The sequence below is a fragment of the Caretta caretta genome, chromosome 16 (assembly GCF_965140235.1).
Source record: "Caretta caretta isolate rCarCar2 chromosome 16, rCarCar1.hap1, whole genome shotgun sequence".
Lineage (NCBI taxonomy): Eukaryota > Metazoa > Chordata > Testudines > Cheloniidae > Caretta > Caretta caretta.
Window position 1 is genome coordinate 12654873 of NC_134221.1, and position 15945 is coordinate 12670817.

The following is a 15945-nucleotide window of genomic DNA, read 5'->3' on the forward strand; positions in this document are numbered from 1 at the left end:
TATCTTTAGTAATTTTGTATCATCTGCAAATTTTGCCACATCACTGTTTATCTCTTTTTCCAGATCATTTATGAATATGTTGAATAGCACTGGTCCCAGAACAGACCCCTGACAGATACCACTATTTACCTCTCTCCATTCTGAAAACTGACCATTTATACCTATCCTTTGTTTCCTATCTTTTAACCCGTTACCAATCCATGAGAGCACCTTCCCTCTTATCCTATGGCAGCTTACTTTGCATAAGAGCCTTTGGTGAGGGACCTTGTCAAAGGCTTTCTGAAAATCTAAATACACTATATCCACTGGATCCCCTTTGTCCACATGCTTGTTGACCCCCTCAAAAAATTCTAGTAGATTGGTGAAGCATGATTTCCCTTTACTAAAACCATGTTGACTCTTCCTCAACAAATTATGTTCATCTATATGGCTGACAATATTGTTCTTTATTATAGTTTCAACCTGTTTGCCCGGTACCAAAGTCAGGCTTATAGTCCTGTAATTGCCGGGATCATCTCTGAAGCCCTTTTTAAAAATTGGCTTCACATTAGCTATCCTCCAGTCATCTGGTACAGAAGCTGATTTAAATGCTAGGTTACAGACTACAGTTAGTAGTTCTGCAATTTCACATTTGAGTTCCTTCAGAACTCTTGGGTGAATACCATCTGGTCCTGGTGACTTATTACTGTTTAATTTATCAATTTGTTCCAAAACCTCCTCTAATGATACCTCAATCTGGAACAGTTCCTCAGATCTGTCACCTAAAAAGAATGGCTCAGGTTTGGGAATCTCCCTCACATCCTCAGCTGTGAAGACCGATGCAAAGAATTCATTTAGTTTCTCTGCAATGGCCTTTTTGTCCTTGGGTGCTCCTTTAGCACCTCGATCGTCCAGTGGCCCCACTGGTTGTTTAGCAGGCTTCCTGCTTCTGTTGTTCTTACAAAAAATTTTGCTTTTACTTTTTTAGTCTTTGGCTTACTGTTCGTTCCTCAGATTCTTTTTTGGCCTTCCTAATTGTATTTCTACACTTCATTTGCCAATGTTTATGCTCCTTTGTATTTTCCTCACTATGATTTAACTTCCACTTTTTGCCTCTCACTGTTTCTTTTACTTTGTTGTTTAGCCACAGTGGCTCTTTTTGAGTTCTCTTACTATGTTTTTTACTTTGGGGTATACATTTAAGTTGAGCCTCTATTACAGTGCCTTTAAGTTTCCATGCAGTTTACAGAGATTTCACTTTTGGCGCTGTGCCCTTTAATTTCTGTTTCACTAACCTCCTTATTTTTGTATCGTTCCCCTTTCTGAAATTAAATGCGACAGTGTTGGGCTGCTGTGGTGTTTTTCCTGCCACAGGGATATTAAATTTAATTATATTATGGTCACTATTACCAAGCGGTCCAGGTATATTCACCTCTTGGACCAGATCCTGTGCTCCACTTAGGACTAAATCAAGAATTGCCTCTCCCCTGGTGGGTTCCAGGACCAGCTGCTCCAAGAAGCAGTCATTTAAGGTGTCAAGAAACTTTATCTCTGCCTCCCGTCCTGAGGTGACATGTACCCAGTCAATATGGGTACCCAGTCACTCCAGATGTACTCCAGTGTAAAGAAGCAGGGAGCTGGTCCCATTGTTTGCAAGGTGCAATCAGTAAGTAAAGCTATAAAAGCATTAAGGGACCCACTGAGAATGTGCATTTTTATTACACTGTCATTACCAGCATTGTCACCCAGTCTTGTTTCGCAACTCAGACCACAATGACAGGGCCAGATGGCTTAATCCCTGGGCTCAGAAGGGTCATATCAACCTGACAAATGTCAACACGAGCTGAGAACCACCTCCTCTGCCCAGCCAACAACAATCTCCTCCCAAGCAGCAACCCTCCACTGTGCAGGGTCAAGCACAGTGGGAGTGGATCAGGCCCTAAAAGGAGCTGTCAGGATTGCCCATTGTCCAGTGTCACTAGCTAGACAATACATTCTCTCCACAGAAACCCCTCTTGTGCCCTGGTGGACAGAGCAATCGAGGGTAGGGAGGAGTTAGGCGGGAGGGATAGCTCAGTGGTTTGAGCATTAGCCTGCTAAACCCAGGGCTGTGAGTTCAATCCTTGAGGGGGCCATTTAGGGATCTGGGGCAAAAATTGGGGATTGGTCCTGCTTTGAGCAGGGGGGTTGGACTAGATGAGCTCCTGAGGTCCCTTCCAACCCTGAGATTCTACGATCTCACTACCTGCGCAGCAGCCTGCAATCCAGCTAGCTGGATCCTTGAGGGCAGGGGATCTCACTTTGCAGCATAGCGTAGGGTTGGGGTTAAGAAGCCCAGGTGGGGGACAGGGAGAAGGTTATCATGGAATCACCTAAGCCTGGAAGACCCTGCTTTGATTCCTGGCCAATGCAAGAGCAGATATTACCATTAGATCGTGGGGCCTGGACCCTGTCTTCCTATGTGTTTATATGGGGCTCTAGTCCTGATCAGGTGCCAGCAAAATACAGATCGTTCGAATCCAGCCATGGAAGGCAGGGCAGCTGGTGACAACAGGGGGCATTATCCCCCTGTGGTGACAGCAGCGGGAGGGGGTAGGGGCTGTGAAGTAGGTGATGGTATTTTTTAAAGATAGAGGAAATGCTGAGTGAAAGAGAAAGAGGGGGCGGGGGAAGAGGAAGGGAGGGGAGGGCTTAGGGAAAGTTATAAACTTAGACCTGGTTCATTTTGGTGGCTCCATCAGAAGCTGAAAATGGCAGAGAGCCCGAAGAGAGGGGCCTTCAAAAAATTCAGTAAGTTGCTCCGGGGAACGTGTCGCCGGTCTCTTGTGCATGCGCCTGTCTGAGCCTGGCAGCCAGAGCTTTAAAGCAGGGTGAGGCAGAACGGAGGGGCTGTGGGGGGAGAGCGCTGCATGTGGTGAGCCCGTGTGCGTGTGTGTCTCAGCAGCCGCCGTGGGGCTGTGCATCGGTCCTGTGGGAGCTGGCCCAGGGGCTGCTCACGACAGCGGCGGACGCAAATTGCCCATGTAGTCAGTGGGTTCGTGGCTGCCAGGTTCCCGCGGGCCTTTCAGACCACAAGCCAATTTTGTTTTGCTCTCGGTTGGGCTGATCGGGACGGGGCTGGATTTGCTTTGATCGGGCCGAGCGGGTGTCTCGTCCCACCTCTCGCAGATTGAGGTATACAAAATAATCCAGTTGATCAGCCCCTAACTGAACTGAACTGAACTGAACTGAACTGGTGAGCTGGGACCAGTTTAGTTTAATCCAGTGTGAAATTGGGTGCGGAGAAAAGTACAGGACAGGTGTCTCTCCTCCCCCCGCCCGCCGCCCTGAGCACCATGGGGGCTCCTGAACCACCCTTAATCCTGCACCTGGACGGAGCACATCGAACACAGGGGGCAGCATATGGGACAGTGTGGAACAAGGGAGCGAATCCAGACTGACTCCAGTGGGACGAGGCTATGGCTGAAATCCTGGCCCCATTACAATGGGAGTTTTCCCACCGACTTCACTGGGGCCAGGATCTCACCCTATGTGTGCACAGCGCTAATAAACTCTTTGGAGCTGGTCTCAGAGGAAACTAATCAGCAGCAGCTGTGGGTTGAATTCTCTTCTTTCCCAAAGACCTGGGGTTTTCCCCAAAGCCCTGAAAGGTAGCTACCCCGGCATAATTTCATTTGCTGCCCCCTCACACACTTCCTTCCCAGCAAGCCTCCCTCACATGTAAGTTGGCCTGAGATGATGACGCTAGAATTTAAATTTGCATTTTCCCCATTTCCGAACGCTTGGTGCCCACTCTGAGGCTTTGCATGGAATCGTCCTTCCCCCACAGGATCACTCAGTGCTTTGCAAACATGTACTAATCCAGCCTCACAGCACCCTCGTCAAGTCAGGATTATCCCTGATTTAGAGACGAGGGAAACTGAGGCACAGTGGCATGACGTGATGTCTGTGGCAGAGCTGCATTTACCACTCGACCATCCTGGGGTACAGCGGTTTTTGGATGGCCCCTGTCAACAAATCCATCGATTCCCCATCAATAGGGCTCCCACCCCAGCCGACAGAGGAGAAGTATGGTCTGGAGGTTCAGGTATTGCACTGGGACTCAGGAGATCTAGGTTCCATTCTCAGCTCTGCTACAGGCTTCCTGCATGACCCTTGGCAAGTCACTTAGGGGGAGATTCCAAAGGCAAAAATGACAGTTAGCTGCCCTGCTCCCTTTGACTTGCAGCCTTCCCCTTTCTCTCTGTGCTTCAGTGTCCCAATTTTTGTCTGTTCAGATTGGACGGTGTCAGGGCAGGGACCATCCCACTAAGTGTTTGTCCAGCCCCAGCAGAATTTCAGTGGGGGCCTCTAACTGCTACCATAATGCAAATAAACCAGAAAAGTGAGTTAAATCCCTTCTCCGAAATGGACTAAGAGATTGTAGGTGGCTTGATCTAGGAGTGAAATTCAAGCCTGGGAGTCAGGGCAACTGGTGTCACTCGCAGTTGTGCCACTAATTTACTGCCTGACCTTGGGCACATCACTTCCTCTCTTTGTACCTGAGTTTTCCTGCTGGGTTTTTGCAAGTCTTGTTTGCCAAATGCTCTGAGATCCCGTAGAGAAGGACAAAGCTTTGCATTAATAATGCTACAGCCAGTGCTCCATAGACTCTGAGGCCAGAAAGAACCATCAGGTAGTCTGATTTCCTGCTAAACCGGGCCAGAGACTTTCACCCAGTGATTCCTGCCTCGTGTCCTGGCCCCAAACCCTGTAACAGCTATGTACAGTGAAGCTATTCTGCACTGGGACAGCGCTGCAGCCTCCTAGAAGGGAAACAGCAATCCCAGCGGGCTGCCCAGTTACCTGCTCCCTGAACCATGCGTGTGGCATGCAGAGACAGTAATGCCACAGGAAGAGCACAACCCTGGCACTGGGGGTACATCGGCGAGATTGTGTTCCGCCCTCATTTGTGGGATGCACAAGCAGAAAGGGGGGGTGATTGTCTGACCCTGGGCTGCGCTACCGTACAGAGCAGAGCTGGGGGAAAAGGGCTGGGGTGTGAAACGCAAACCCATCCTGTGAGGGTTACAAATATGACTTCGGTTAACGCTCTGCACTCAGCAGTAGCAGGTGGCAGCTGGGAGATGAAAACAGTGATCTAGAGGGTCTAGTTGCTCGCTTGCTTCGCTTAGCTTAGGAAGTGGGTAGATGATATCCTTCCCGCAGTACACGCTTCTCGCTTCAGGCTGATCTGCTAGCTCTGGCGTGCAAAGGGGCCCTGAACTAGTTCGGAGGAAAACTCTCATAGACATGGGCACCCACACAGCAACCCGGACCCACATGTACCAACATACACATGCATGGTCACATGGTCCCATCCACACAGGATCCCAGCCGCACACATACCGACATGCACACACATAGTCACATGGTCTCATCCACACAGGAACCCAGCCCCACACGTACCCACATACACACTCATGGTCACATGATCTCATCCACAAAGCAACCCGGCCCCACACATACATACTCACAGTCATATGTTCCCACCCACATTAACATACACTCATCATCATACACACACAGACATACGCACAAGCACAGGGTCCCCCACACACTGACATACGCACATGCTATCACACTGGGGTGACCAGATGTCCCGAACTTATAGGGACAGTCCCGATTTTTGGGTCTTTTTCTTATATAGGCTCCTATTACCCCGCACCCCCTGTCCCAAATTTTTCACATTTGCTGTCTGGTCACCCTATATCACAGGCACACAGCTACACTGTCTCACTCGCGCTGATATATGGAATCATGGTGCACCATGTACCAAAGACAGTCACACATACACTCCCCTCCACCCTTCGGAAATATATACACACTCATGGACTCCTGCTGCCACATACCTACATACCCAGGGGTATTATATCATCAGGAGTCACCGGGTATTACAGAGAGCTTTTCAGGTTCTGGCTGGCTGAATGTATAGGCAGCTAGATCTTGGAGAAATGTGGTGCTGTTCTGTTTGGAAGCTGAGCACATCACAAGGCTGCGTCACTCTCCGACTGACAGAGTCTCTTAGCTGCAGGGTGACTGAAATGCAAAATGGGTGTAAAATGCTACCAGATTGGAGCTGTTACATTTGACACCGTGGCGGGGTTGACTCACCACTAGTGCCTCCTCATGGCCAAGCGTGGTGTAGCAGCTCACTCCCTGTCGGGCACCTCCTGCCGACGGTCGCTCCAACACTGTGGTAGTCTCCCTCTTCCTGTGCCTTGGCCCTCTGGCCAGGTCACTTTAAAATCTCTCCCTGTCCAGGGCAGCCAATGAACAGAAACAAGGGAATTACAAATCATTCATCCCATAATTGAGCTAAGGCTCTCGTCCAGCAGAAGGGGCTCATTGGGCTCTGGCCCTAAACAGGAGTTCACAGATGGTAGTGGTGGCCAGTGTGGGGTTGGTATACCTGATCACAGGCACCTTCTGAGTATGGGCATACCAATGACACAGGGGACAAGGCAGAGGAGAATCAGGCCCTTAGTAGGGCCCCAATCCCACCCCCAGTTACACACGTGTTGTGCCACTGATGGGGGGGGTGCTGCCCCAATGTCAGTGAGGGCAGGATTGGGGCCCTATGGAATTTGGGGCAGGGGGGGAGCGAGTGCCAGCACCCTGCAATTGACACCCATGATGTCCCTGCTGGAGCTGGTCCAGCCCCCCCCACAGAAGATGCGTCCACTCACAGGCTGCGTCCCCCTGCACGGACTCCAGTTTAACTAATGTGCACAGGCTCCGAGCTGAGCAGTTCTGGATTATTACACACTGTGCCGAGCACACGCAAAACCACAATGGTGCAGAGCAGCCCTGGGACCCACAACTGTTCCCACGGGGGGGGGGGGGGGGGGGCAGGCGCAGAAGAAACCTCGCTGAGAAAGGCAACCAGGGGAGGACTAAAAAGAACCGGGTTCTGCCAGCGGGCATGAGAGGCTGTTCTAACCAGGCTAATGGAGATTTCCAAAAGGTGGTTCCTGGGCACTCTATTTATTGATAGCATCTCTCCTGGCTTGTTTCCTGCCTTTTGTCTTGAGGCAAAGGGACCAAAGCCTCTGGCACAGAACGGGGATGGGGCCAGGAGGGTGGGGAGGGCATGTCATCAGTTTGTTCAGCAGCCAGACAAATGCAGCCTCTTCCCCTGCAGCTGTCAGTGTTTTGCTGAGGCTGGAAGCGAGAGCAGGGCTGCCAGGTGCCCTGTTCACATTCCTGTGGCTGGTTGGGAATTTCTTTCATTTCACTGATGGAGAAAGGGAGGCACAAGGCGATGACGTGATTAGCCCAAGGCCACTCAGCAAAGAAGTGGCAGGCTCAGAAACTGAGCTGAGTTCTCCTGAGCCCCAGCCCAGCGACCTAGCCATTAGGCCATGCTACCTCACTGACACCCCAAGGTGCAGGCCAGAGGGGTGTCAGGCTGGCTGGGTCTGATTCTTCTCTCTCAGGGTGCAACTCCATTGAGCTACACCCACATCAGAGGGCACAATCCCACTGCAGAGACTGCCGTCATCACCATCTCAGCCCCATACCAAGAGCCGGCCCAGACCCTGCCACCCGCCTCCTCCCCGGGAGTAATCCCAGCTCACGTTTCCTTTTCTTTTCCAGAGTTCTTTAAGTTCAAAGGCTTCGGGAGCCTAAGCAACATCCCTCGAGCCTTCACCCTTCGGCGAGTGACCGCCTCCTCCAGCCCCACAGAGAGCTTGCGGGCGGGGAGCCTGCATGCCAACAGCTTGCTGGAGGACACCCTGGAAAGCACTCAGGATGACTTGAACACCATGCCCAAGAGCCCATCCCCCTACGCCAGGTCCTGCGACATGTACAGCCACATGGGGACGATGCCCAGGACCACCCCCAGAGGGGCGGGGAAACAGACCAAGAGCTCCCAAAGCTCCCATGACAGAGGGACCACAGGTGGCAGAGCTCCTGGCACGTCCCCACCCCCCATCCCAGAGTCAGTGGCTCCCGCTGACCCTGCCCCAACAGCAGATGCTTTCTCGGGGACTTTGCCATCGACTAACAGCCCCAGCCTGGGTGAGTCAATCACAACAGAGCCCAGGGTGAGATCTGATGCCTCAGGGAACAACCCTCCGCCTGGGCAAGCACCTGGGGGCGTGGGAGAGAGACACACTGCCAGCCCACCCCAGGAGCCTTTCCGAGCTCCTAGCGCTGGTTGTACCAAAGCAGAGCAGTTGCAAGAGCCTGTCCCGTGGGAAGGACAAGAAGCAGCAAAGGAGGAATTGCCACCTGCCTCCTGGGAGATCCAGCAAGGGAGGTAAGCCACAGCATGAGCGTGCTCAGCTACTCCAGTGCCCCCTTGCTCTGCTGCTGAATGAGGGCTCAAGCCTGCAGGGTGCGGACGACTCTGGCCCCAACCCAGCAAAGCATTTAAGCACCTGAATGGTCCTGGACTAAGCACATGCTCAAAATTGAGTGCATGGTGAAGTGCTCAGCTGGATCAGGGCCAGAGTGCTCAGCACCTTGCAGATTCGAGCCCCTCCAAGGCATCCCCTTGGGTCAACTCCCTTTGTATCTAGTGATGGATTTTCTCCAGAGGTAATAATGATGGTGTATTCTGCCCACCCCAGCACCTGTCAGCCGGGGCATGCTATTTCCCAACCTCCACCTTTCACACATCCCTGAGGGCAGGGGGCTATTATCTTCATTTTACCAACAAGGGAAACTGAGCCACAAAGAGGCAAAGTGACTTGCCCCAGGTCACGAAGCGAGCCAGAACCCAGGAGGCTGGTCTCCCAGTGCTGAGTGCTAGCCTCTAGGCAACAATCCCTTACACAAACACCGGGGAAAGTGTGGCTGCTTATTACAACCTTTCGCATCTGCAGCCTGGGGTTGGCGGCTTCATGAGAACAAGCTTCCCGTGGGATTTCTGGTCTTTCCTGCTTCCGGTCGGGACGGAAACGGTTCAGGCAGCCTGGTTTAGTCCAGCCTTCGCATTGCCTTGTTCTCAGTTTAGTTTCAAGTCGTGGCTTTCATCCACGAGAGAAATACACCAGGAGTTGGGGGCGCTGTATGTGGGAGCAGAGTGGGATTTGGAGAACTTCATTCCTGATCTCTTTCCTTATCCTTCCTTTCTCTCTCCCCCTCCATCTCCTCCTGGGAGGGAAGTGTCACCAGCTGGGGGGGGACATGAACGTGCAGCCGCTGAGGGGTTTCTCAGACTCCAGCTGCCCGTGACTCCCAGAGGACAGCGCTGCCCCTGGGCCTCACCCGAGTGCCTCTCGGCTCCACCACTGACTCGGAGCCCATGTGGAATCTGTAAAGGAGGGCTCTGCTTGGGAACGGGCTGGGAATGCGGGGAGGGGATGAGTGGGGCCGGGTGGGCGGCTGCTGGGAGTTACAGCTGGCACTGGCTGGCCCCCGCCATGCTTGTGTGAGGACTGCAGGATCTTGTCAGCCTGGGCCCCAAAGGACAGCAACCCCCTGCCCTCCCTGATTTCAGCCCCTGCCTGGGAAGCCTCCCGCACCTTTAACTCAGCCAAAGGAGGTGACCTCATGGGCGCTCCCTATGCCTTGTCTTCTCCACTTCGAGGGCTGGCTGCACTGAGGCCAGCTGATCCCACTACACGTCCGTGAACACGCATGCACACACGCACACGCTCGTGAACACACACATGCACACGCCCGTGAACACATATGCATGCACCACAGCCTACGTGTGTGAGCCAGAACCCTTCTCCCTGGGAACTGGGCTCTCTTGCCTTGCTGGGCTCTGGCTGCTCCCCCATCCCCCAACTCCCTGCAGCCCAGGCAGGGCACAGCGTGCAGGGGAGAACACCACCCGGCCCAGCGCTGTGCAGGATCCATCGCCTTAGCCAACGCCACCCTCTCAGTGCCGCCGCTCAGCGTTGCCGTGTCTACGGCAGAGCAAGAGGCCACCGGATTCGGGTGCGAGGGAGGCCTGGGTGGGCGTCACACGAGGGGCACTGCCCTTGGTTTAGGGGATTCAGCCCCATTGCTTGTATCTACCTCGGACGCCCTCTCCCTGGCACTGGGTTTGCTTGTTCAGAGGGGTCTGAGCTCCCAAGCTGAGGGGTTTGCCCTGCCGCCCACCTGCCCCCGCGGTATCTGGAGGCTCCCTGGTGTCAAGTCAGTGGAGAGGCACTAGTTTACACCAGCTCCTTCTCCAGCCCATTCCTTGAGCCAGGCCTGATTCTGTTGTCCCGGTTTTACACCAGCGTGGCACCAGCGGAGTCACTCCTGATTCCCAGGGAGCTTAGCCCAGGCCCCTGCCTGCCCCCCACCGCCGGGGCCGGTCGGTTCCCAGGGCTCTGGGGTTTGTTTGCTCAGGCGGTTTGCGGTAGGGAAGGGGCTGCTGTGCCTGCCAGGAGCCTGGGAACGGAGAGGAATTTCTCCCAGCTGTGGGAGCCGGGACCCGGCGAGGGGAGGGAGGCAGGGCCAGAGGCAGCTGGGCGGAGGGGCGGGCCTGGCCGGGCTCAGCCCTCCCCAAGTTCAGTGCTCGCAGGGGGCAGCGCTCAAACTTGCTCTCCGGCTGGCCGGGTGCGTGCGGGGGGCTCGGAGCGCAGGCAGCCGGCACCGATGACCGAGGTGGGCAGGAGGCCCCACGGGCTGGGCCACGGCAGGTGAGCGTGTCCCGTGGGCAGGGGCGGCGGAGGGGGCTGCAAACCACAGCGCAAAGCTGCCCCGCCGGGGGGATCCGTCCTGAGGGGGGCCCCGGTCTACTGCGGGGGCTCTGCCTGTCCCCACCCCACGGGGCAGGAGGGTCGCTCGTGGGAAGCGCAGACACGTCGGGGGACAAAGCGCAGGCAGGAGGGCAGCCCCTGGGGGGCCGGGCTGGGGTGAGGTCACCCTGGCACCAACCCCTGCCCGGCTCTCTGCACCCTGCCCTGGGCTTGGGCGCTTGGCAAAGCCCCGTGTGGATCTGAGTGGGGTGGGGGTTGCCCTGCAGAACCCCCCCACCCACACACTTCCTCGGCGGCCAGCCAGAAAGGGGAACTTAAGACCTTTCCGGCTGCAGCCCCCTCCCTTCGCCTGCCAGGGTTTGCTGCGGCCCTGGCCCAGCCCAGCTAAGGAGGCAGGGCAGGGCCTGCACAGCTGGGAGTGGAGCAGGGAAGGGGGCTACTAGCCTGGTGATTTGGGCTAGGAATGGATTAGAGCGGGCGGAAGGGAAAGTTCCCCAGCACTAGTCCCTGACATGGCCAGCCAGGGGCCCAGGCGGTTCCCTTTGACATCAAAGGCAAAATTCCCTTTAACTTAAACAGGAGCAGGATCATGCCACTAGCCCCCATTGCCAGGGCAGGGAGAGGGGTGAGCCAGTGTGACAGGCGGAAGGTGCTGGGCTCCCTGGGTTGCTGTCAGTGTGAGGAATACGGGAGAGCAGGATGATGGGCAGGCGGAAGCGTCTCGCTCTCTCCGGAGCTGGGCATGTGCAGGGCTGGTCAGTACCAGTCATGGAAACAGCGGACTCTTCCGTGCCTCCCAGGAGCGCACAAAGCCCGGTGCTATCCCCAAGGCCACCGGCGCCGCGCTGGAGCTGGGCCCGGGCTGAGGAGGGAGAGGAAGATGTTCCATAGACAACTGCAGCCGGAGCTCTCTCCCCATCCTCATAGACCAGCCTGTCGTTCTGGAATGTCTCACTTCCCCATTGAAGGGGAGAGGAGGCCAGGGATACGTGGCTGTGACTGGCTGTCCCTGTCCTGGGCACCTTTCCCCTGCACTGCCTGATGCTAACTAGGAGTTCAGCTGGAAGGCCCGTGGTGCCTGAGTATTGCACCATATAGTCCATGATTTCATGCACTGATCTGAGCTCACTGCAGCATCTAAGCTCCAGGATTTGAGCAACGGTGGACAGTGCAGGAAGGGACGTACCTGCTACCTACCCACAGCGCTGCACTAGAGCTTAAAACTGCCCCATCCCTGGTTCATGAAGGTGCGATCACACCTAGCTTTAGCACTGGACCCTGATCTTGACCTGCTGTTCCACTCTGGGGCCATGCACTGCTCTGCCAATGCACCTCCATTCTGCCCTGCAGCAGCCCCTGCTGTTCCGATCCGGGTCCCCTCAGGAGTGGTGTCAGACTGTGGCATGGTTCTGTGATGTGGACAAATGTTCACCAAGCATTAGGCTGCGACCATCATTCTTGTGTGACCAGTGATCAGATCAGAGGAGAAAGGTTGGTGCTTTCAGCAGGTGTGCCAAGTGGAATGAAGTTTCCAGACAGGTCCTCCTGTAGTTCCATAGCTAGGAATAGTGATGCTCTCCTCTAAGCCCATATGTCCAAAGGTCCTGCTTCCCGAGTGTCATCGTGAAGCACCCACGTGACATGGGGCAGCTCCCTATTTCGGATCCATCTCTGCTCCCAATACACTGATTTATGCTGGGTTCTGGAGCTCACCTTGAAGCATTCCCACCGGAGGGAAGCCCAGGAAGGCTGCTGATCAGGAATATCCTCCATCCTACATAGATCATCTCCACTCTTCACTCTTGCACCAGGGGCAGGACGCCATCTGGGGAATAATCCACCTAAAGAAATATAGACCAGCACTCGCTCGTGCACATACACACACACCCACACACTCTCTCTCTTCCCAGGGATAATCCTCAGGCGCATGTCCTGTAACAGTAGCCACCAGCATCAGTGGATCCTGTCATGGGCTTTTAATCTTTGGAACTCTGACCATTGTCGGGTGAGTGGGGCCAGAAAAGTTCAGCCTCTCCCCAGCATGCTTGTGGGCCCTGCTTTAGTACGCTGTGGGAAGCTGAAGCATCCACAAGAATGGAGCAAATGCAGCAGCTTCCTGAACTGGGGGAGTGAGTCCACCTTCTTCTTGGAGCAAGTGGTGCCGAAAGAGGAATCAGAGGGTGAAATCCTCCGGGCTGCTACCTGTGGCATTGGAGAGCCACAGTCCATTCCTCTGGGAGCACGAAGGGGACTGCAAACTGCTCGGCAAAGCCTTTCAGAAATTTCCAGAAGACTGATCCAGGCATGAATGTGACTGGGGCGAGCATGTTTTCTTTACAAGAAACCAGCTGCCAGGCGAGACCATTGACTGGTGTGTTACAGACACACGTAACACCACCCTGAATGTGAACTGTGACCAGATGAATGAATCCGAGACCGAATTATTCATGGTGTAATTGACAAGCAGCAAAAAAGGAGGTCCCTGGAAGAAATGGACTTGACTTTTCTGAGAACAATGGATATGCACAGGACTAGTGAAAACTGCTCCCCAGAGGAAAGTGATAGCACACAGTTAGCTAGCCCCCTGCAGAAGCTGTACTGCAATGCAAAATCCCTGGTACAAATACATGGCACTTTTCATCAATGGATCTTAAAGTGCATTATAAAGGAGGCAACGCGCGTTATTCCTATTTTATAGATGGGGAAACTGAGGCACTCAATAGTAAAGTGACTTGGCCAAGGTCACCCAGCCGGCCAACAGCAGAGAGTCCCCAGTGTTCCAGTCCAGTGCCCTGTCCATTGGAGCATGCCGCAGAGCGGAAGAGGAACACACAACGTTAAGAATACTCTTTGGCTGTGAAATGCAGGTGAGGCAAGGAGCGGCTTGGAGCTGGAGCACCTGGACGTGGTGAAAAGCCAGGAGCTGCAGCAGGAGCCGTTGGAAGTAAATATGAATCAATTTCAAAACCAACGGCGACATGCTGAGGGGCTGAACCCAACGTGCCCTAGCCTTCCACTCCCTGGCATCCCTGCCAGCATTGGGGCAGTGCCTCTGAGCCTGCCCCTCCCCCCGCGAGGCATCTCAGGCCAGTCGGAAGGGGCTCCCGGGCAGCAGGGACTCATTCCAAAGGGAGCGCTGGAATTTCTCCCAGGCGCTGTGACGGGCTTCAAGAATGTTTGAGTCTCATTCCAGAATGCTCTGGCCATTCAGTCGCACAGCCCCCTGCATATTGCGGCCGCTAGCGTCCCTCTGCCTCTCCCAGGGCCAAGGCGCAGGCTCTGCATCTGCTTACAGTTAGGAGAAGGGGTTATTTATAGCCGTTTCGTTCTTCCCCAGCACCGAGTGGAAGTCGGGGCTCTCTGGCACTGGATGCTGGGATGTGAGTGTTGCAGTTCATTAGCCACAGACCCTGATGGCTTTGCAGAGCACTGGAGGAGCCTGCAAGACCCTCCTAAATTCCACTTCCCAGCTGCTCTCATGCTCCCAATTTCCTGCCTGGAGTCTCCCTTCCCCCTCCTTTTGTTTTTTCTCACAGATTCCCAAACCCCAGCCGGTCTCTCTCTGACCCGGTGCCTCTGGAGGCCAGCTTGCAGCTGGTGTAGGGAGGGAGCAGATTTTTAGGAACCCCACCAGCCCAGGCCCATCTTTGCCCTGACATCCTGTAATCACCTGGAAAATAATCTGGCAGCAAGACGGGAAACATCCTCTCCTGCTTGCAGCTGTCTCTTCTTCCAGGAGCGTTATCCATGGCTTGCTCCTGCTCCAGCTTCTGAGAGAAACCAGCCGGTGAACTGAGGTTTGCTCTAGCTCACTGTGGCAAGCTGGGTGGATGGCGCTAATCCCCCACAACCTGCTAGGGTGCTGCTGCGGGATCAGTAGCTCAGTCACGGGCATGGGCTTTGGAACAGGCCTGTCAGGGAGATCCTGTGGCCCAGGGGTCGGTGCAGTATGGGATCCTATTGAGCACCAACTCATGCTTTGTACAGTCTAGCTTTGTTCCAAGCACCAGGGCTTCCTTCACACCCCCTGGGAGATGGGTCCCCAATCCAGTAGATCTCCCTGTCAGGAAGGTTTGTTGCTGATATTCAGCCTAATGTTTAACATGAATGAAATTCAGTCTTTGTGGTCATCTAGAGCCAGGAGATAAACATATGGATGAGGTGTAATTAGATTCCGTGCCAGGCCCCTTGCAATGGTCCCTGGCGCATAAAATAGATGCCATGCCTGGCTCTCACAGGCTGCAGAGATTCCTGGGAGAACATCCATTGTCTCCTAACAGCTGCAGTACAGAATAGCAGGTACCTGGCCCTAAGTATATGCCACAACTGCTGCAAAGCAGCGTGGTCTAGTGGAATGAGCACAGGACGGGGAGCCAGGAACTCCAGCAGGCTAATACAGGCTCTGCCCCAGACTCTCTGTGGCTTTGGGCAAGTCATTTCACTTCTAAGACTCAGTCTCCCATCTGTAAAAGAGGGTAATAATCCTCATCTACCTCCCATTGGGGTCAGGGACTCTGATTAGCTTATTAATTAGACGTAGTAGTGTTGGGGTAGCACATAGGAGACTGGATATTATGTTTCGCACATACAAAGAACAAACCTTTGCTTTTAGCCTGAAGGGATTAGGGAAAATAATACAGGAAAAAACACAAACCTAAAGTCTCCCTGAGAGAGTGCAACATGCGTGTCTTGTCTCTAACAGTCTGCGTCATCTCTGCCTCACAAAATAGCCACTGCAGAGAGGCAGACTCCCTGCAAAATGAAAGGTGCAGCATAGACAAAGTCCCAGCAATTCCCTGCTGTCACTCCACACGCCACAAATGCTCCTACGGCATGTGGAAAATGGAACACCCAAGCATTTACACCATTAAAAGTTTATAAAGCAATGTAACATATGGGGCCTGACACCCCCCCCCTCACCATGTGACTCCATTGATTTTAAGGGTTCCCCCTTGGTACGGGTGTGTGTGTGAGAGCTGAATAGCAAACGAATAGCAAAAATCCTGCTTGTTCTCCTCCCACTCTCAGCTCCAGGAGATGGGCAGTTTGTCTGCTATGACAGGCTCTGTTTGCCACTGGCCTGTGAGGATACCGCTCCGGTGACTGGAAAGTGCTTAGGGCTTGCTTGAATTTAAGTTTGTGACTGATTTCACTGGGGTTACTCACATGCTTAAAGTTAAGCACGTGCTTTGCTGGATCAGGATGGCCCCACTACACATGCGGTTTGTAGTGGTGTAAGGGGAGGAAGCATTTCTCAGCCTGTGGAAAAACAGCC

At 54.0% G+C, this 15945-nt stretch overlaps 1 protein-coding gene across 2 annotated transcripts in view; it reads left to right on the top strand.

The window, feature by feature from the left end:
* Positions 1-2684: 2684 nt before the first annotated feature.
* Positions 2685-15945, top strand: part of SH2D3C (SH2 domain containing 3C) — a 54213-nt gene continuing 40952 nt past the window's right edge. The window contains exons 1-2 of one of the 2 annotated variants that reach the window (XM_075120302.1): positions 2685-2769; positions 7618-8284. In XM_075120302.1, the coding sequence (XP_074976403.1) occupies positions 2730-2769; positions 7618-8284 (707 nt within the window). In that variant the 5' untranslated portion in view covers positions 2685-2729. Of the gene's footprint in view, positions 2770-7617; positions 8285-10495; positions 10611-15945 lie in introns of those variants that run through there. The other variant, XM_048823146.2, reaches the window with a different exon arrangement.